Genomic DNA, 23,059 nt, shown 5'->3' on the forward strand with positions numbered 1-23,059 from the left:
AAAACAAAACTAAATGCTGCCATTTTACTTTTGATTTGGTGGAAAAGCACGTTTTACACATTAACAAATTGATGCAAGGTTTAGTTTTATTTTTGTACTAAGCATTGGGCTCTTAGCTCAGCTGGAGTGGTTTAGGCAGGTGCTGAATGGGCATGAGTTGCCTCCTACAAGGATGTTTTGAAAGTATGATGGTGAGATAGCTTATTGGCATAACCAACAGAGCAGATGCGAGATTAAGGAATGGGTCAATCATCTTGGTAGCTGAAGATCAGCTATGTGACAGGACACAGGAGTTGTGGGGGAGTGGGGGGCGGCAACAGGCAAGAAGGAAAACCAGGAGAAGTTGCAGAATAAAGACTTCCCTTCCTCATGTGAGGTGGGTGGGGCGTGTGGTGGGGGTGTTGAAGATTTCTAAAACTGATGCTGATTTTGGTCTACAAAGATATTCATGGTTGTGGAGCCAAGGTGGGTAGATGGAGTAAAAGTACTTAATCAGCTACATTTCATTAAGTGGCAGAACAGGGTTGAATCGTATACTCCTGTTCTTATGTTTTTTCATTAGAGCAAATAATGTTGCAGAACAGTTATCTGTCCCTTCTTACAAAAATTAAATAGTTTGAAAAAAACTTTGCAGTAAGATTTGAAGCTGTAATTTAATAGTTTAACCATAGCGCACTCCAGGAAATTTGCTATTTTTCGCATTTCCATTCGTTTCAGTGGGACGGACTGCAGCTGATCTTACAAAACTGAAAGCAGGTATGGAACAAATGAGTTTGTAAAATCAAAATGGCCTTGGGTTTGAACTCACTTAATGTTGAAATGTTTGTGAATACTTGCAGGAGTTACATTCACCTCATGGTAAAACCTGCTAAAGCTCAAAACATTTCCATGTGCATCACAATTTCTCTTTGCTACAATGTTATAAGATCGGCCTGCTCTGCAAATTGGATTCTGTTTTAATCAAGGGCCAAGGTTCATCTTTAAATTTGTTAACCTGAATTTCAGAGTGGGTTGTTAGTCTAGCTTTGAATAGAATACTGTTTTATTTTCATAAATATGTTTGAGTGCCACATTTACTCGTTCCTTAACTTCTACTCATAAACCAACTACCTGTTCAAAATCATAGAACAGCTACAACACAGAAGGAGGCCATTCGACCATCATGCCGATGATGGACACAGTGAGAACAGAATCTGATTTTCATAGATGTGAATCATTCATAACTTTCCTCATGAGTTAACAATGCACGAAAGAAAGGCTATGCCTGTGGTAAAGTATAATTTTAAAAACCTCATTGAGCATTCAAAAACAAAGTTGCTGTTTGTTTGAATATGTTAGTGCAGTGAGAGAACAGGTTCTACATGCTAAATGGCTACTCCTCTTCCTATATTGCTAGTCTCCAATTGCCTCCATTAGATATCTTCATGTCTTTTGAAAATGTCCCCACATATCATTATATCAGCCAAATGTTTTTAATCAATGTCAAATGGCCAAATGTAGATCTTGCATCAAATGCAGTGGGATAAAATTTGATCATCGGTTTCATCTTGTAAATGAACATTTAGTTGTTATTGGTCTTTTTAATGTAGCTCATTTCCAACATGTCTTTAAACAGTCTCAAAAAAAAGTGGTCTTTTTCCCTCAAATTTGAAAATAATCAGCTATTTCAATTTTCTTTTTCTCCAAAGCGATCGTGGCAGCCTATGAAAACAGCTCTCAGCATGACCCCAACTCAAATAACGCCATGCTGGGAGTCCATGCTTCTGCCTCAGCTATCATCCAATATGGGAAGATCGCCCGTAAGCAGGGCCTGGTGAACGTAGCCCTTGATATCCTCAGTCGCATCCATACTATTCCCACCGTGCCCATCGTGGACTGTTTTCAGAAGATTCGACAGCAGGTCAAGTGCTACCTCCAGCAGGCTGGAGTTATGGGCAAGAATGAATGTATGCAGGTAGGCAATGTGGCCATTCCTTCACAAAAAAAAAAGGGTTGAAGATTCTGGTTGAGTCTGCTGGAAGAGAACAAGCACAAGTCCACTTGGACACTTGAATAATTGCCTGTGGTGAGGTTTGTGACAGAAGAGTCACTGTCTATTTGCAACTACTGTAGAAATTAACCCAAAAATTATAAATTGGATTGTTTTGAATGAAATGCAGTGACAGAAATGATTTGAAAAGTATGATCTATAATTGCATAAAGGTATGTAACGTAAGGAATTTGGAAGTATTCATAAAGATCAGTGTTGCTTTTACATTACATTGCAAAATCAATAACTTATTAAGAATAATTGATCATCTGTTGAGTTACAAAACTGTCAGGTAATAACTGCTGTTCAGAGCCTGATCAAACAAAAGGTCACTAATTGAGCTATCTTGAGGCCTCAAACTTCTCTTTTTATAAAGGCTGCTTTGCCAGACTTTTACGTATAAATCAGTACATCATACATTCGATCTTTAAATTTTTTTCACACAGGGTTTGGAAGTTATTGAATCTACAAATCTGAAGTATTTCACAAAGGAGATGACAGCTGAATTCTACGCACTGAAGGGGATGTTCCTTGCGCAGATTAATAAGTATGTAAAAATGGGAGGCAACTTAGTCCACTCCTTTTTCCATTAAGCAGTCGACTTCCACTATTTGCTAGTAGAAGCACGCATTTATTTAAAAAGAATTGTTTTATATTTGATGTAAATACAAGAAGCTCTTGCTTTAACTTGTAATTCTGTTTTACTCTTACTCTTATTTCCCCTATGCATATCTCTCATTCTGGGCAACCTTGAATTGCTACTCTCTATTCTTACTAAAGCATTTTGTACAAGGTACAGGCAGTTTTACAGAGAAGGGTCTTCTTGTTTTCCACCCTGGGATATGTTTGCAAAATCTCTCAATCCAGTGAGGACAGAGGAAAGAATTAGTGCTGCAAAACTGTTCACTAAATTTGATGATGCATCGTTCAGTTTATCTAATGAGAGATGCAGTATAAGTCAATGACAGACTTTTCTTTCACTGTTTTTCCTTTCCCCTTTTCACTCTCTTCAGTGTAAAGCCTTGGATCTCTAATCACTTCATCAAATACTCCTGCTGGGAACTGATAAAAACTCACCCAACTGAAACAAGCTTGCTTCGTTGATCAGGAATCTTGGGCTTAAATTCATAACCTTGTTTGGGAGTTAAACTGTCAACTGCTTGAGCGGTTGTACCTTGAATATATTCCTTTTTCTATTCACCATTTGCTTCTCAATGATGTTACATTGTCATTGCCTGATCATATTTGTCCAATATTTTTGTCATCAAATGATCTATGTATGTCGGATAACTTAATGTCACCTCATGACTTTTTACTTTTCCCCCTGCATTGTATACTTTTGACCTAACAGTGTATAATTTGTATGTCAAACACATGTTTTTGAATATGACACTCTGGATACTATCTTTAAAACTAAAGCAAATTCTTTGAATGCTGGAAGTCTGAAGAATTCATGAGATAATGAATCATTGAGCAGCTCAGGCAATGTCTGACAGAGGAAGGTGGGGTTCAAATTTTTCTGTTCAATGATCAAATTCTGTGCATAATGTATCGCTCTGAAATGCTAACTCTTTCTCTCTTCACTGATGCCACCTGAGCTCTGTGTCACCTAGGTTTTGCAGCTTTCGTTTAAAGTTAGCTATATGTAGAGCCATGATGTAATTATTTTTTATAATGAGGTAAACATTCTTGAAGAATACGAAGCATCCAAATTCAACCAATTCCATTCCTCAACTTGACTTCCAAGCACTTCACACTACATGGTGTCTCCCTCAAGTTGTTTGACATTCTAGGACTAAACTGATTAGTTTGTATAGCTCCCACCCCCACCACAACACTCTCTAACAGGCTGAACTCCCACCTACCCTGCTTGATGCGAGGAAATGAGCTTTATACTAGCTGCTACATGATGTATGGATTCTTTCGGAGCAAGTTCCATCTGCTAATTTTATGTGGGCAGCATATCCTTCATTTTCAACTTTGAAACAAAACCATAGTCGTGTAAAGTTTGAGACTGCAGTTTCATGGATATTTCAGCAGTGCTGAACCTCCACAGTGAGGCTTCAATGAACATTCATTTATCCTTGTAGTAAGGTATGAAAACTTAACACATCATTTGTCTTGAAAATGCTCCATAGGGGAAATAGGTTAACTTTGAAAGAATTAGTTAATTTTAAATTCACTTTTTAAGTTTTTCCATGAATTATATTGTTTACTACTTCATGCTTTTACTGATGTATTTTTGCAAGTTTACCTGCCTATCATGCTTTTTAGTAAGAGAACCGCTTCCTTCTCACAATAGCGAAAGTGATGTTTTAATGCCGCACAGACATTCATGTCATTGTTTGAAAATTCATAACTGAAACTATATTTGACAAGTAATTCAGCTTGCATTTTGCTCACTGTTTAAGCAAACAACCCTTCTACAAAGAGAGCCAACTATGTTATAGTGGGCACTGCAATCTATTTCAGTGTGACAGTTTCTCATTAATAATGTAACTGTGATATTTCACTTCCTACAAAAAAAATTAACCCCGAGATTACCAACTAGCTGAGGGTAAATTACTGCGTGCTTGAGCTATTTGATTTTACAGTTTTCCTTGGGGCCCCTGCTGTCAAAGGTGTGGCCACCACTGGTGGAACAAGAAAAATCAGAAACGCTCAACATCTCTATTAGAACAGCATGGATGTCTCGGAGGGTAGTAAAGTGAGATGGTAGAGATGGGGAGGGACAAGGACGTAGATGGATTTGAAAACTTGGGTCAGATTTTTAGAATGGAGGTTTTTGCCTAACAGGGAGCAATGGGATGGAGGAATCTCTGTGATTTAAGACACAGGCATCAGATGACCTCAGTATTACAGAGGATAGAATGTGGTAGACCATCAAGGAGTGCATCAGAATAGTTAAGTCTAGAGTTAAAAAAGGCGTGGATGTGATTTTCAACATCTGTATGGAATTGAAGAAGGGGTACAATCTGGTGATGGAACAGAGGTGGAAATTAGTGATTGTCTGGCTGGAAGCTCGACTAAGAGTCAAATATAATGTCGACGTGAACAGCTGTGTTCGTCCATGTGCAATTGCTAGTGAGCTGGTTGCAGATGGTGGCTACTGAACAAGATAATACTGTTCAAATTCTAGCAAAAGTCATAATAGCCAGAAGGTACAAAAGCTAATCATGGAAAATAAAGTCAGCTGTATCCTTTTATTCCATCGTTTATATTTTAAAACAATTTATAACATGAATATTTGGCCCAACAAGCCCACATTAGGGTGCTCCTGTAAGTATTTAATGTAGCAAAAGTTAAGTTTACTACTTCTTTCAAACTGCTCTTTCCTGGAATTTATTTTTCAATAGACTTGGTGTTGTGTTAAATAAGGCCCATTTTCTAAATGGACCCATGGGTTGTTAGCATTTCTGGCTGGGTCAGCATTTATAGCCTGTCTCTAGTCCTTCAGTACAGGGTGGTGAGCTGCCTTCTTGAACTGTTACAGTCCATGTGCTGTAGGTTGTCCCAAATTTCTGATAGGGAGGAAATGCAGGATTTTGACCCAGGGACAGTGAAGGAACGGCGATATATTTCCAAGTCTGAATGGTGAGTCACTTAGAGAGTAACTTGTAGAGGCGGTGTTCCTGTGTATCTTTTTGCCCTTGTCCTTTTAGATAGTAGTAGTTGTGGGTTTAGAAGGTGCAGTCTAAAGATCTTTGGTAGATTTGTGCAGTGCAATTGTAGATAATACATACTGCTGCTACTGAGTGCTGGTGGTAGAGGGACTGGCACCATATCCACAAACAATCAGGTGAACTGCTTTGTCCTGATGGTGTCAAGCTTCGTGACTGTTGTTCAAGCCCTACCCATCCAGGCAAGTGGGCAGTATTCCAGTATACTCCTGACTCGTGCCTTGTAAATGGTGGACAGGCCTTCGGGAGTCAGGAGATGCAATATTCCTAACCTCTGACCTGCTCTTGTAGCCCACTATTTATACAGTGAGTCCACTTGAGTTTCAATGGCAACCCCTCCCAGGATGTTGATATTGGGGCATTCTGTAATGGTAATACCATTCACTGTGTAGGAGCGGTGCTTAGATCCTCTTTTATTGAAGAGGGTTATTGCCTGGCATTTGTGTGGCACGAACGTTGCTTGCCATTTGCCAGTCCATGCCTGTATATCGTCCAGATCTTGTTGCATTTGGACATGGACTGCTTTAGTACCAGAGGAGTTGTCAGTAGTGCTGAACGTTGTTCAATCATCGGATAACATTCCCACCTCTGACCTTATGATGGAGACATGGTCATTGATGAAGCAGCTGGACCTAGGGCAGTACCTGAGGTATTCCTGCAAAGACGTTCTGGTGATGACTGACCTCCAAGAAGAGATGACACCAAAATTGGTCATGCAGTGGACAATGAAGAAGGCTATCTCAGAGTGCAACGGGATCTCAATCAAATGGGCCAATATGCAGAGGAGTGGCAGGTAGAGTTTAATTTATATAAATGTGAAGAGTTGCATTTTGGTAAGGCAAAACAGGCTGGACTTATACACATAATGGTAGGGCCCTGGGGGATTTTTGCTAACCGAAGAGATCGAGAGGTGCAGGTGCCTAATTCCTTGAAAGTGGAGTCTTAGGTGGACAAGGTGGTGAAGAAGGCATTTGTCATGCTTGCCTTCATTGGTCATTGCATTGAGTATTGGAGTTGGGTGTCATGTTGGTGAGGCCACTTTTAGCATACTGCATTCAATTCTCATCTCTCTGCTATAGGAACGATGCTGTGAAACTTGCAAGGGTTCACAAAAGATTTACAGGGATGTTGCCGGGATTTGAGGGTTTGAGCTATAGGGAGAGGCTGAATAGGCTTGGGTTTTCTTCCCTGGAGCATTCGAGGCTGAGGGGTGACCTTGTGGAGTTTCATAAAATCATGAGGGGCAGGGTAGGGACATCCAAAACTAGAGACATAGGTTTAGGGTGAGAGGAGAACAATTTAAAAGGGACCTAAGGGGCAGCTTGTTCACGCAGAAGCTGGTGCATGTATGGAACGAGTTTCCAGAGAAAGCAAGTACAATTACAACATTTAAAAGGCATCTGGATGGGTATCTGAATAGGAAGGGTTTACAGGGATATGGGCCAATTGCTGGCAAATGCAACTGTATCAGTTTGGGACATCTGGTCGGCATGGACAAGTTGGATTGAAACGTCTGTTTCTGTGCTGTTTAACTCTGAATCTATAACCATGACCATCTTTCTACGTGCCAGGTACAACTTCAGCCACTAGAGAGTTTTCCCTCTGACTTCCTGGACTCCAGTTTTGCTATGGCTCCTTGATGCCACACTTGGTCAAATGTGGCCTTAATATCAAGGGCAGTCACTCGCTCCTCACCTCTGGAATTCAGCTCTTTTGTCCATGTCTGAACTAAGACTGTAATGAGATTAGGAGCTGAGTGGTCTTGGCAGAACTCAAACTGGGCTTTGCTGAGCAGATGCTGCTTGATTGCACTATTGATTACACCTTCCATTACTTTATTTTACTGATGATCAAGAGTAGACTGATCTGGCAAAATTGGCCAGTGTGGATTTGACCCCGCTTTGTGCACAGGACGTACCTGGGCAATTGTCCTCATTGTCAGTCAATGCCAGTATTACAGCTATACTGTTCTTGAACAGCTTGGATAGGAGTGCAGCAATTTCAAAACCAAGTCTTCAGTGCTATTGCTGGAATGTTGTCTGAGCCTATAACCTTTGCAATATCCAGTGCCACCAACTATTTCTCTGTTTCACGTGGAGTGAATCGAATTGGCTGAAGACTGATATCTGTGAGGCTGGGGACCTCTGGCAGAGGCCAAGATGGACAATCCGCTTAGCACTTCTAGCTGAAGATTGCTGCGAATGCTTCAGCCTGTCTTTGCACTGATGTGCTGGGCTCCCTCATCAATGACGATGGGATAGTTGTCGAGCTGACTGTTCCAGTGAGTTGTTTGTTCGTCCACCACCATTCATATGTGGCAAGACTGCAGAGCCTAGATCTGCTTTGTTTTTTGTGGGATTGCTTACCTCTGACTATCACTTGCTGATTATCCTGTTTCGCATGCAAGTAGTTACACTTTGTAGCTTCATGAGGTTAACTCCTCATTTTCAGGTATGCCTGGTGCTACTCTTACACTTTTCATTGAACCAGGGTTGATCCCCTAGCTTGACAGTAATGGTTGAGCGGAGGAAATGCTGGGCTGTGAGGTTGCAGACTGTGTTGGAGTACAATTCTGCTGCTGTTGATGGCCCACAGTACCTTATGGATACCTAGTTTTGGGTTGTTAGATATCTTTTGAAGTCCTGTCTCAATTAGCACGCTGATAATGCCAAACAACACGATGCAAGGTATTCTCAATGTGAAGGCAGAGTTTTGTCTCCACAAAGACTGAGTGTGCTGTTTTTTCTTGATACTGTCATGGACAGATGCATTTACTGGATGTAGTGATTGTCAGAGGGGTGCAGAATTTGATAAAATGCATCCTGACATTTGATCTCCTGTGCACTTGCTGTCACTATGCTGTAGCTTAAAGGGCATGTTAACCCAGGTTATCCAGTTTCTGGATAGCCAGGGACTGAACTTGCCCTGTGTGTTGAGGCCTCTTGGAAATCCTGATTTTGTGGTAATTTTTGCGAAGCCTAAATTTTCAACAGGCTGGTGTCTGGAAACCCCTGAAAAATTTCCGAACACTGAGTTAGAGTGGGTGACTTTGAAGTGTTCCCACTTACTTATCTTTTTAATTAGCAGGAAAAGTTAGAGAAATTAAAACCTGCTCTAACTCCAGGTTAACTATTAAACTGATCCCTTCCCAGTCATTCTCACTGTCTGACCCCCATTTGGTTGACCTGATTCAACTCCTTCGATCCCCTCACGCCACATCCGGATCTGATCTGATTAGCCCCGAATCAAGCTACCCTCTCAGTTGTCCTGCATACCCCGTTGCCCTGTATTTCTGTCCACCCAACACTCGCCCTAATACAGTTACACAGTTACCTTTAGTATCTCCAGCCCCTTACCCACTTCCCTGATTATCTCCTATTCACTAACCCACTGGAAAAACTCTTGATGCCCCACAGCTTTCAATGTTTTAGTAAATAAATAAATGTACCAGAATACAGTAGGTTAATGCTGTCTAAAAGAGAGTGAATGGCTTCCACTAACTGGATTAAAGGTACACTGTGGATTTCTCCAGATTTGGTGTTGGAGCTTGGACCCAGAAATGAAGGCTGCGTGCAGAATTTAAAAAAAAATGTAGGGCCAAAAGCAGGATTGCAAGAAGCACCAATGCCATTGAAAAATTTGGGCCTTTGAGTCTTGTCAGCATTGGAATTCAGATAAAAACATAACTTATTTGTCAGCAAAAGATATGATTACAATAGAGAATTAATGCGACACTTAAGGCAGTGCCCAATATGCTTTATACTTAAAGGATTTTGTAGTAGTTGAATTTGGAGTATTCTAGTGATGGTTCATTGTGCAATGTGTTCAACTGCAGCGTGCGTAACAATTAAGACGTAATTGTTAATTTAGAGCCTTGATTTTGTTTCTGATCACCAGCAAAGTCATTGTACAGTGTGTCAAAATCTGTAATAGGGTTATTTAACTTATGTGAAAGACTGTCATAAGTTATTGATTTGCGAATTGTAGGCTTTTTGAGAGACGTGAACAAAATAGGCAGCATAGTGCGGTGATGCATCTCAGCAAAGAAATGGGTACCACCAATCTTTGTAGTGATTAAATCAAAATGTGTAATTGGGGGAAAAAAACTTTAAACTTGAATTATAATTATATAAAAGTCACATATCCATACAATAGTGAGTTGCAGTGTATTAATTCCATTGAATGTTGCGAGTATAATCTCAGCACAGAATTGATGAATATCAGAAATTTAACAATGGGGTTTAATGGAGAGATGGTCTGCTATATTAAAAGGGAGAAAGACCTACATTTAATATAGCATCTTTCACAACCTCAGTGCTTTACAGCAAATGAAGTATGTTTGATAGTCACTGCAGAATAGGAAAGTGTTAAGAGCCCAAAATCGAAATTGCTGGAAAAGCTCAGCAGGTCTGACAGCATCTGTGGAGAGAAATCAGTTAACATTTCAGGTCAAGTGACCCTTTCTCAGAACTGATGGTAGCTAGGAAAATAAAAAGCGAAATAGCTGTGGATGCTGTGAATCAGAAACAAAAACAGAAGTTGCTGGAAAAGCTCAGCGGGTCTGGCAGCATCTGAGGAGAAATAATAGTTAATGTTTAGGGTCTGGTGATCTTTCCTCAGAAAGTTATTGAACCCGATATTGAGATTGGAAGGTTACAGGATCCCCAGGTGGAAAATGAGGCGCTGTTTAATAACTTCAGGGCTTGAGCTAGCCCATGTCATACCCCAATGCCCACAACCAGGCCTTGATATCTCAGTCTGCTATTACACACCACCCATTGTTAGCCTCTGATGGTCCTTGTTAATAGTTATTCACCCTCCCAGCCACATCGTTATCCTTTATAAAAACCGAAAGCACTGCAGTTGCTGTAAATCAGGAACAAAAACAAAGTTGCTGGAAAAGCTCAGCAGGTCTGGCAACATCTGTGAAGGGAAAAACAGAGTTAACGTTTCTGGTCCAGTGACCCTTCCTTAGAACGTTATCGTTTGTCTGTCTAACTGTTCTCTCTCTTGTTGGGCTCTATCCCTCCTCCCACCCTATCTTTTGCACATAAACCGACATTTCCTAGCTATCATCAGTTCACTCGATCTGAAACGTTAACTCTGATTTCTCTTCACAGATACTGCCAGACCTGCTGAGCTTTTCTAGCAATTTCTGTTTTTGTCTCTGATTTACAGCATCCGCAATTCTTTGGGTTTTTGTAGGAAAGTGATAACCAGTTTGTCCGCTGGAAGTTCCTACTAACACTGATGAGCTAATGACCAGATAATCTTTTTTTTAAAATATGGCTATTGGTTCAGGGATATATATTTGACGCACAGTGGCGAGAACTCTCCAACACTTCAAAATACAGTGAAATCTTGACAATTGAAACTCTGATTCAAAATTCCACACGTGTTGAAGTTATCAACCATTCCTGCAGCCATATAGCAAAAGACAATAACAGCAGTTAGCCAGACTTCTGCACTGGTTGAATTAGATAATCCAAACAGTTGTTCAGCACTGGCAGCGACAGTAATCCCAAAATCCTTCACACAAGAGGTCTTTCTGTGGCTCAAATGAGCCTGCTTGTTCTTTCCAGGACTATGTGACAATGCTGACCAATCAGCATATTCATTAGACCTAAAAACACTCAATATAAAACACCAGACTAATCATTTCACATCGAGTGAAGAAATGCGAGAGCATGAAATGATGGTGAAACCTGTGAGAAAGTTAAAACTTGTCAATTGGAGAGAAGATGATGCTGATGGAGCTTATGAATTGTGATGCATAACTAAATCTCAACAAGAAGATAAGCGTGACAAATTAGCTATACTTTTATTGAACAAATGAAAGAAAGATTTACTTTACTGTTTGCATGCTTTCACCACTGTGTTAGGGTTATGTTGAGTGCATTTACAGCAATGGTTTGATACATAGCATTTCAAACAAAGACTGTATTTGTATGGGTGTCACATTTTGTAGAGACACATTCATGTGGTACATTGGGCTTCAGTGGCTATCGTGAATCTGTTACCTAGGGATTTGAGTCATTGAGTGTTGACGGTTTTAGGATAGGATTGGACTTCTTCATGTTTGCAACTGATATTTGGTATACGTTTATTTTCCTGTTACATAGATCTGAGGAAGCCAACAAAGCATTTTCTGCAGCTGTCCAAATGCACGATGTACTGGTAAAAGCTTGGGCAATGTGGGGTGATTACCTGGAGAATATCTTTGTCAAAGAAAGACAGCTTCACCTTGGTGTATCTGCCATCACCTGCTACCTGCACGCTTGTCGCCACCAGAATGAGAGCAAGTCGAGAAAATATCTTGCCAAGGTGAGGATTACAATGCAAAGACCAGTGTTCAGCAAAACCCTTGAGAATATCAATATTAAGCTTGCAGCACTTAAGACGATGACATACTTTCCAACCGTATTTTTGCATCCTATACTGGAAGGATGTCAGGCTTCAGAACAAAGATTTGGGAAAGTGGTGGTATTGTCACTGGACTAGTAATCCAGAGATCCAAGCTAATGCCCTGGCAGCATGGGATTGAATCCCACCAAGGCAAATGGTGAAATTTGAAATCTGTAAAAATCTGGAATTATAAGATAGTCCAAAGCAACCATGTAGTAATCATTGTTTTTTGTCATAAAAACTCATCTGGTTCACTAATGCCCTTTAGAGAAGGAAATCTGTCATCCCTACCAGGTCTGGTCTACATGTGACTCTAGACCCACAGCATTTTGGTTGACTCTTAAGTGCTGTCTGAAATGGCCCTAGCTACTGGGTTCAAAGGGCAGTTGGGTACTGGTAATAAATATTGGCCCAGACAGTGTCACTGACAAATTGTGAATGAATTTTAAGATAAACTACTGGAGAATTCTAGTGATGACTGGAAAAGATGGCGGTGGCTTGGAGCAGAGATAGCTGAAAGCAGACCTGATAGAGATTTTTAATAACTTGAGGGCTTTAACTAAAATAAATAAACATAATCTGTTTGCAAAGGTTGAAAGATCGATAATAGGAGAGCACAGTTTTAAGGCAATTCGCAAAGCCAGGAAAATTGTTTTTAGTACAGAGATAACAAAGTGTAGAGCTGGATGAACACAGCAGGCCGAGCAGGAAAGCTGATGTTTCGGGCCTAGACCCTTCTTCAGAAATATGTTTTTAATTTTGTTTTTAATGTTTTGTTAATATTTTGTTAATAATGTTTTTAATACAGTTCAGATTTGGAGTGCATTGCCTGGTAGGGTAGTGCAAATATATTCAATAGGAGCTTTCAAAAAGGAATTGTATGAATGCTTGAAGATGGAAAGAGTGTGGGGGAGTGAGGCTAACAGGATTGCTGTTTGAAAGAGCTGGCACAGATTTAATGACAATCTAAGGCACTGTACCAGCCTTCATTCCATCTTGACGGTACAGTCAAAGAAGTGTCTGTACTTATAGTAAATATTAAATCTATAATGTTAACTGAATTTTTTCATGCACTGAGGGTTTTATTTAAAACATTTTATTTGTAATGTTTATCACCTCTACCTTTAAAATGGTAGTGTACTTTCTTATAATCTTGGAGCAAACGGTGAATAGAGAAAACATTACAAACATGATTTAAGTTCTTCCAGTCTGATTCAACCATTGAGTTTTAATGAAACTATTAAGGTTCAATCACTTGTTAAAATTCTTCTACTATCTATTGTCCTAGTAGTGTGGGGGTATCCTAGGTTTGATTTCTCAACGTTTGTATGTTGTATGTAAAACGATATTTAACTTGTTGGATTTTATTTTCTGTACCATATACCATAAATTGTTTATTCCTATTTGAGTAATAGTCTTAGGTTAAAATGATATAGATACTAAAATTGCTGCATGCTACCTTTATAGTAAGAAATAATTTGCTCAATAGTATCGACTTTCATTACTATACCTGACCCTGCTGTGCTATGAACTATCATTCTGCATTTAGTTTCAGCATTCATTGTAAATATGCTTTAGAATGATGCCCTTTATTGATCAATAGCTGTACATAAACTTAACTACAAGGACAAAATTTTTGAAAACTCAAATGGTGTAACTGCATTTTAATTTTTGTTTGCATAACCTCTATGTACTATGACAGGAACAAATTCTCAATCGTGTTCTAATAAAATATTTATTACAGTTTAAAAATGGATAATGCATTAGTCAAAAATGCCATTGAAAGATTCTGAGATTGGACTTTTTATGTAAATTGTGAGGGTTACCAAGTATGTCATTTATTCATGCTTTCTGCCATGTTTGATCCACGATCATGAGAATGTACTCTGTCACCTTCTCAAGGGCGCCCAGGGTTGGGCAATGACCTTGCCAGTAAATTTTTGAAAATGGTAATTGGTGAGTAGGTATGCATAGCTTGAATCACGCATTATTTCAATCTGTCTCACCACTGGATGCTGACCCTTTCCTGTGTCTTAAAAATCAAAACTGTGTGGGGCCAGCAGTAGTGCACACATTGTGTGCTGCATTGCAGAGTGAGAGACTGGAATTAAGAGTTGACTTTAACTATTTTTTTTGTGCGTGGACACAATCTGAGGAAAATGTTAACTTCTGCTTGCTTCTCTCAGGTCCTTTGGCTACTGAGTTTTGATGATGAAAAGAACACACTGGCAGATGCAGTGGACAAGTACTGTATTGGCGTACCACCTATCCAGTGGCTGGCCTGGATTCCTCAACTCTTGACATGCTTGGTTGGCTCAGAGGGCAAACTTCTTCTCAACCTCATAAGCCAAGTATGTATGTGCATGTAAAAGCTTATGCTGAGCTCCGGTTGTTTTGAATGAATGAGGAAAATTGATCTGAGTCAAGGATCAAGATATTTCTTATCAACTTGCCTCATCCACTGACTTAACGTATAAGAATCCATTTGGCCCTTTTTGCCTGCTGTGCAGTTCAGTAGGTTCTTGGCTGATTGAACTGCGGCCTGTTTAGAGAATTTGGTGGGGGGGGGCATGGTGGCTCAGTAGTTAGCACTGCTGCCTCACAGCACCTGGAGGCCCAGCTTCGATTCCACCCACAGGTGACTGTCTGTGTGGAGTTTGCACATTCTCCCCATGTCTGCATGGGTTTCCTCCCACACTCCAAAGGTGTGCAGGCTAAGTGGATTGGCTATGCTAAATTGCCTGTAGTGTTCAGGGATGTGTAGATTAGGTGGGTTATAGGGGCATGAGTCTGGGTGGGATGCTCTGAGGGTCAGTGTGGACTTGTTGGGCCGAAGGGCCTGTTTCCACACTGTAGGGATTCTAAGTCTAACTAACTCTATTTTTGTTGTTGCATAGATTAAGCTTGTATTCCTTGAATTTGGAAGATCTAGGGTGATAAATTGAAGTGTTTTAGGAGTTTAAAAGATTTGATCTGTTAGATGTTGAGAAACTTTCCTCTCTGGCAGGGAGAGTCCAGAAGAACCTTGAACTTTGGGCAATTCACTGCTGATATCAGGAAGTCTGGAACTTGCATTAGGCAAAGCTGTTTCAGATATTTCAAAACTGTGATTCATTTATTTTGGCAGGCACGTATATTAAGGAATGTAGAACCCAATGGGAAATGGAGTTAAGAAACAGATCAGCCATGATCTCATTTAATGATGGAAGCTCCTTCAACTCATTTCTATGTTTGTTTTTTTTTATCGGAAGTGTCTAACTCATTCATGTTCAATCTTGCAAGGATGATGGAAATTTAATGCACAAAAACTGTCGCAACTATTCCATGTATCATGGCAATCCCTGGCTTGAAGTAAAATATATATTTTTACATTGTGTCTATTTTTCATCACATTGTGTACGATTAGACTGTAATTGGCAAAACCATACGTATATTTGGGCACATTGGGAATTTTAGCCTAAGTTAAAGACTGGTTGATGTCATTGTGACTGTTTCCTTCCCCATCAGTTACCTGCATGAATGCTGTGCTGGTACACATATTTTACACATGTTAAGTGGTGCTGATATGTGATTGTTGGGTTCCACCAATTAACATGGGAAAGAAAGGAAAAACTATTCAACTGACCAATCTGCAAAATTGTTACTGTTTAATCACCCCACCCCCTTTCAGACTTATTGTTTGCTATCAAATTATGATGGATTATATATACATAAATACATCACTTATTGGGTGTCTGTCTTAATTAATCGCTAATTGCAAGGTGTCTCTCTGAAACGTTAAATTGACTTGGTGAGTAATTAACCTCATCAGGTGATTATGGGTTCTCGTCTCCTTCCTGGACTTGGTGCATGATCTTGGCTGAGGTTTCCCATGCAGTTTTGAGGAAATGCTGTAAGTAGAGGTGTTGCTTATCACACTAAGGCCAAATCTACCTTCCTCGTTTGGCTATCAAGTATCCATGACACCATTTTGGAGATATCCTGACGATCAGGATGGTGTTCTGACCACTGTTCCTAATTCAACCAATGTCAAAAATCCAACAGCAATGTTGGAAGGAACAGGTAAAATTGAATTTATGGCTGCCAAAGCCTTCTACTGAGGTTTTCCTAACTGTGTCAATAAATGTGGAGCTGGAAAAGCACAGCAGGTCAGACAGCATCTGAGGAGCAGGGACGTCAACGTTTCGGCCCTAAACTCTTCGCCAGGCCTGGGGAGTGGAATGGAGGAGGGTGGGGCTGGTGGGAGGGTAGGTGGGATGGAAGGTGGATTTAGGTAAGGGGTTTTTGTGGTTGATCAGTGGGAAGGGTAGAGTGGACAGGTGAGTAGGAAGATGGACAGGTTGGGGGTGGGGAGGTTTTGAAGCTGGTGAAGTCAATATTGAGGTCATTAGGCTGCAAGCTCCCAAGGCAAAATATCAGGTGATGTTCCTCCAGTTTATGTTTGACCTCACTCTCACAGTGGATGAGACCAAGATGGACATGCCACCAAGGGAGTGGGACTGGATGGCAACCGGAAGGTTTGGTTGGTTGGTGCGTGCAGAGTGCAGAAGCCCTGCAGATTAGTCCCTGAGTTTGTGTTTGGTCTCTCCGAGATAGAGACCACGTTGGGAGCAACGGATACTGTAGACGAGGTTAGATGAAGGAAATGTGAATCTCTGCCGAATTTGGAAGGATTACTTGGGGCCTTGAATTGAGATGAGGGGGCCGGTGTTGCACCTCCTGAGGTTGCAGGGATAGGTAGCACCAGGTATGGTGGCGGGGTTGGTGGGAAGTGTGGAGCTGACGAGGAAGTCGCGAGTGAGCATTCCCTGCGGAAAGCAGACTGGGATGGGGAGGGGAATATCTTTTTGGTGGTAGGGTCTGATTGTAGGTGGTGGAAATGTCGGATTACAATGCGTTGTATTTGGAGGTTGGTGGGAGTGGTTTGAGAGGACTAAGGGGACTCTATCCTTATTGTTGCTGCAGGGAGAGGATTTGAGGACAGAAGTGCGGGAAATGGGGGAGATGCGATTGAGGGCATCCTTAATGATAGAGGAGGAAAGCTATGGTCCCTGAAGTAGGACGATATCTGGGAAGTCCTAGAGTAGAACACCTCATCCTGGAAGCAAATGCGGTGGAGACGGAGAGATCGTGAGTATGGGATAGCATTTTTGCAGGAGGGTAAGTGAGAGGAGGTGTAGTTGATGTAATTGTGTGAGTCAGTGGGTTTGAAATGATTCTTCTAGCCATGTGTCTGGGTCTTTTGGAAAATCGCTGATTATAATTGCTGTGCTCAATCAGTAATCCTATTATTGTATCATGCGAGTGACCACTCTGACGAAGGAACGTGAACCTGAGATCTTTATTTTCAAATTTAGCTGATCATTTTGAGATCATTTTGTACACAAAATGCTTTTGTCCACATCACTGCCTTTGGCACAGTTCAGTTGTTTAATAAGCACTTTGAAATTGCTAAGAGTTCAGTTAAAAAGGTGTTGTTTTGAACATAACTCAATGTCCATATATCTTTTATTTCCAGGTTGGAAGAGTGTTCCCCCAAGCTGTCTATTTCCCAATTAGAACATTGTATTTAACACTGAAGATTGAGCAGCGGGAACGTTACAAAAGTGGTAAGGCTTTGGCTGGTGTAGAAATGAGCTGTTTTCAAGTGGTTCTTGAGCCAGTTGGTACAGCAAGAAGAGTTTTCACAAGTGGTGGACATGCTGAGATGCTGTGATCACGCTACCCTGGAGGTGGTGTTGCTAGGATTAGGAGCAAATTGCAAGTGGAATTGCAGTTCAGTTACACTTGACTTCTATGTAACAGAATCCTCTCAGTGCTTCATTCCTAAATTGTTGTTCGGTTCTGTCAAAGCTTCAGTCCTTGTATTAATAAAAGGCTAGGTAAGTAATTACGTTCATTTCAGGATTGTGATCCCCAGCTAAAGATTCTTTGACCAGTTTCCATCATTGTTGCAGAAGATTTTTGTGATAATAACTAGTAGGAGAAAAAGGTGTCCACCTACCAGTGTGATTTAGGTGAAGTTGGTTCCTACTGAGACCTTTTTGGTTTTTCATACTTTGTCAAATACACAACAGGCAATGGTGGTGACAAACTGAGAAAACTATTACTGATCATTGAATTTCTTTGTGAATGTTTTATTAGACCCAGTCGTGTTAATTTAACAGTGATTTAAATTGGAATTTTAATGGATAAAATTGTTTTACAAGTGATGTTCCCTTAAAGTTAAATTTTTATTTTGCGGGTTTGTTGTAAGAATTCAAAAGGTTAGTACATTTTTTTGGTTTATACATTAAAACTGAAAGATTTTGATTTACCTGAGGTTGGGATTCCAAAAAAAATGGTCCTCTCCATTTCATCCACACAAATGCCAAATATGCAATCTGTGCAGTAACCATTTTATCTTGCAAGAATTTAAGTTGTTGACTGTACCATTGTACAAATTGGTTTGTGAATATTGAGAAATCTTTAATAATTCGTTTGTATGGGTTGCAGTGCCTTTTGTTATCTGTGACCAGTGTGGCTATTAGGATTACAGATTGCAGCCTGAAGTTCTGAAGCAAACAGAGAAATGTAGGTCAGTAAATTGGAAAGCAGTCTGTTTAGTGAGGACAGGATGATGCTCACCCTGGCAGTGCATGTGAAGTCAATTGATAAGTATTTTAAATCCTTGGGGGAGGATATGTAAATTCCAGTGAATAATGCATGCTTACATGGTTTATTTAGTTCATAAAAGGTTGTTATCTTTTACTATGATGATAAATATGTCACGTGTGATACCTATTTATATCTGTAGCTTGAATTTTAATCGCATTTTGCAAGTATTATTTAAGTTTGTGTTCTTGGATTAGCTTGAGGAATAAGAAATATTGTGAAACTGTTAAAGACCATCTTTCTGTTTTGTTGCAGACTCGGGACAGCAGCAGCCGGGTTCAGTTGGCACCCAGTCTCACTCTGCCTCTGACCCTGGACCAATACGAGCCACAGCACCAATGTGGCGTTGCAGCCGGATAATGCACATGCAGCGAGAGCTTCACCCGACCCTGCTTTCATCCCTAGAGGGCATTGTGGATCAAATGGTGTGGTTCCGTGAAAACTGGCATGAAGAGGTTTGTTTGTCTAGCTATTGCTCTCTCTGTCCTTGGCTGTCTCCCTTTCTCTCTCTTTCCTCGTTTTGTCTCCTCCCGTCTAACCTCCCCTCTCAACCCCTCTCCCTCCTCCTACCCATCTCTCCTTCCACCCCTACCTTAACGATATCTGTTCTGGGCTAGAGAGGAATTTAGAGCAGGTGGGGTAGGATCCAGTTGTTTTGGCCCACAAAGGTATCAGCGACATAAATTTTAAGCAACTTGGGACTAAATTCTATCCATTTCAGTTTGTAGCTTTTTTTTTTTTAACTGCAACTTACTTTCCCACCTATTTTAATATCATCTGCAAGTTTTACTGTAGTGCCTTCTATCCCTGCATCTAAGTCATTAATACAGATGGTAAATAGTTAGGGCCTGAGAACTGAACCCTATGGTATCCGATTAGTTACGACTTGCCTACCAGGAAAAGATCCATTTGTCCTGACTCTCTGGCTCCCCAACAGAAAACAATTTTCTATCCAAGCTAATAGATTATCCCAACCCCACATGATCTTAACATTTTGTGCGTGACCTTGTCAAATGCCTTAAGAGTTTCCTGTACTACAGTTATGACTAAGCTTCTAAAGTGCTTCATTAGCTGTAATGTCTTTTAGGATATTCTGTGGTCATGAATTATACTATATGAATGCAAGTTCTTTTTAATAAAACTAATGAAGAGCTACTTGAGAGGGCAAGCAGGGCCTAGGTTTAACATCTCATCTGAAGAATGGTACTTCCAACTATGCTCTCTGTTCTCCTTGGGATTGTTGGTCTACATTTTGGGCTGAAGTTCCTGGAGTGGGACTGGTTTGAGAGAATGCATAGAATTGGTTGGATCCCATCAACTTACTGGAAAACTTCAAACTCTTTGGATGGACCTTAAGCTACAGTGTGTAGAGAGGGGTGGTGAATATGCTTTGTGTGGTGCTGGGGGATGTGCTGAGAAGAGGAAGAAGCAATTAATATGGTGGTTCCATTGCACTGATTGACATTTGATCTGCCTTTTTCATTGTCCATTCTTCTGAGTACTGCACTAATTGTTTTGTCAAAATGATGTATTCACCTTGCTGATCAACCATATTTTTGAAGGAGCAGACATTCCGAATGCTTCAGTGACTGGTGCCAAGTCCACAATAGTTCACTGAAGCAGTGAAACCCTCATTCAGTCTCCTCATTAGTCTTTAAACTTCCTAGGTTGGGTGTTGAAAACATGCTTCACTATCTATCTAGCCCAGAAAGCCTGAAGTTTGGAGAGTTTTGAGACTTATTTGGGACAGTGAAAGATTTGCAAATAGCACCTTTTATAACTTTGCTGTCCTAGAGTGCTTCTCAGCCAATTAAATATTTTCTAAAATAGTCACTGTCAGTTTAGGAAACATGACAGCCAAATGCAGCACTCTGAATGAGCCAGCATAGGCTATGCGCTTAAGTCTCCGGAGTGGGACTTCAGCCCTTAACCTTCTGAAACAGAAGCAAATGTATTGTGGAAACTTCTGCACATCATGTTTATAACGGCTAATTTTCTTCTGATACCCAGGTGCTGAGACAACTACAGCAAGGATTGGCAAAATGCTACTCTGTGGCTTTTGAGAAGAGTGGAGCTGTGTCTGATGCCAAAATCACACCTCACACATTAAACTTTGTTAAGAAGCTTGTGAGCACTTTTGGAGTTGGTCTCGAAAATGTATCCAATGTGTCCACCATGTTCTCTAGTGCAGCCTCAGAGTCTCTGGCAAGAAGGGCTCAGGCCACAGCGCAAGACCCAGTTTTCCAGAAACTCAAAGGACAGTTCACAACAGGTGAGCGAGGCATGGTGATTTGCTACTTAAGGCAATTTAGATGTTGATTTTGCCAGTGAGATTGCTCATCCACAAGACAAGCAGGATCTCAAAGAATGGTTTGATGCTGTTTATGGCATGGTGACTGTGATGGCTTCAGGTTGTTGAATTTTATTTTTAAGAATTTTCCTCAATTGTCTAAGACTTTCAGAGACCTTGTCCTCCCAATCCCATCCGTGACTTCCAGTAGCCCCCTGAAATCTCTGATTCTGGCTTTTTGTGCACTCTGTTGGATTTCCTTGGCTCCACAATTACCAGCCTTGCCTTCAGCTGACTCCGCTCTAAAACTGTTTAGTTCTATCCAGTAAGATGCTCTTCAAGCCCTTCTCATTTGTTCTGATGTTCCCCATGTGATTCAGTTTTAAATGTAGTTTAACACTCCTGTTAAGTATTCTGGGGCACTTTTCTGCATGACAGATGCTGTATAAATGCAAGTTATTGGTTATTCATTAAGAGGCTGTGTAGTTCAATCAGAAAGCTCCAAAATTTACTTTACGGCCTGTGCTAACAAACCATTCTTAGTCAAGACAGCCCCACTGATGTTATTATCAACTCACTGAGTCAGTATCAATGTGGGAAAAGTGGGCATTGTTGCTGCCAATGGTGACTCTGCAGTGAGCCCTGTTCATTGTATGCATGAGAGGACATGATGGGGCTCTGACTTAGTGCAATCAGTTGCTGCTTTTTGAGTGAGGCACCACGTGGAAGGAATTGGTACTTGATGTTTTTAAGACCGAGGCAACAGGGAATCTATCTTCAGGAGAGAAGGGCCCAAAATTGCCAAGAGATAAAAGAATAAATGTAAGCTTCCTTTTATAGACAGGCAGCCTTTATATAAAAGACTTATGACAGATTGGCTGCAGCAGTTAATATTATTTCTGAGTTAAAAACAAGTTATTTCTCTGAATAACTGAAGAGAAACTGTTTCCAATGGCTATATGATCAAGAATCAATGGGTTTAGACGTAAAGTGGTAGGCAAAAAGAGCCCAGGGCAGCATGAGAAGCTTTCTTGTGCAATGAGCAGTTTAAAATTTGTAAAAGTAGTGGAAAAACCTTCAGTAGTAGCATCTAAAAGGGAATCTGACAAATAACTGAAGGAGAAAAAGTTGCATAGATACAGGGAAACAATGGGGAAGTGGGTCTAACTGGCTTGCACTTCAAAAGAGCTAGTGCAGAATCAATGGGCCACATGGCCTCCAGCTTTGTTATACTACTCTATGATTGATTTTGCAAGGCTCCAGAAAATAAATCTAAACAGGCTATTAGGGAAGACTGATCTATGCTGGCATTTTATGTTTCAAAAAAGGTCTTCTCCTTGCCCTTCTTTATGAAATCTCCTCAGCTTATGCTATTTCTTTCTCTCTCGCATAGCATTGTGTAGTGTGCTACTTTAATGTAGCTTTAAATTTTCAAGACCAAATATAATTTCCATCCTATTTTAAATTAAATTCCTGTATCACTCCACTTGTCCCATGCTGACAAATAGTATTTTGTAGTCAAAGAACTAGAATGGAGGCAAAACCTGAAGCAAAGGGGTGATGAAAAGCTTCACCAGTTCCTTACATGAGGAGTTCAGTGAGTGTTAATTAAAAGGGATCATGATGAGAGTTTGTGTATTATATAACAGGGGAGATTTTGTATTTTGTACAGGCACATTAAGCTTTGTACCAGAAGTTAATTCTTTTATAATGATATACTCAAAATACAATTACTGTTTATGTTCTTCAACATGTAACAAGTAAGCTCCTTCCTGTCATTAGAAAGCAGATTATTTTCCTTAAGTTATCAACATAATTAAATATAAAATTAGTTTAATTCTAAATTTCTATCCCATAAAAACTGAAGTAGCAATAGTCAAATTAATAATTTATTCCACTCATGAGCTGTTAATAAAAGATAGATATAAAATGAGGTATACAATTAGTGTAAAAGCATTCTCTGTCTAGGTACAATTTCATAAAACAAAACCCCTGTCTTAC

General features: G+C 40.3%; 1 protein-coding gene across 1 annotated transcript; it reads left to right on the forward strand.

Annotated features, from left to right (window-relative positions):
* Window positions 1-717: 717 nt before the first annotated feature.
* LOC125481643 (transformation/transcription domain-associated protein-like) lies at window positions 718-21,040 on the forward strand (the record flags this gene model as incomplete). The annotated part of the gene is made up of 8 exons (XM_048593465.1): window positions 718-756; window positions 1,689-1,954; window positions 2,476-2,576; window positions 11,832-12,033; window positions 14,301-14,465; window positions 17,633-17,723; window positions 19,024-19,223; window positions 20,779-21,040. Coding segments are annotated over 8 exons (1,326 nt in total), but the record flags the coding sequence as incomplete, so codon positions are not given.
* Window positions 21,041-23,059: the final 2,019 nt, after the last annotated feature.

This window comes from Rhincodon typus, unplaced genomic scaffold (assembly GCF_021869965.1).
Source record: "Rhincodon typus isolate 14 unplaced genomic scaffold, sRhiTyp1.1 hic_rhity00002925, whole genome shotgun sequence".
Classification (NCBI taxonomy): Eukaryota; Metazoa; Chordata; class Chondrichthyes; order Orectolobiformes; family Rhincodontidae; genus Rhincodon; species Rhincodon typus.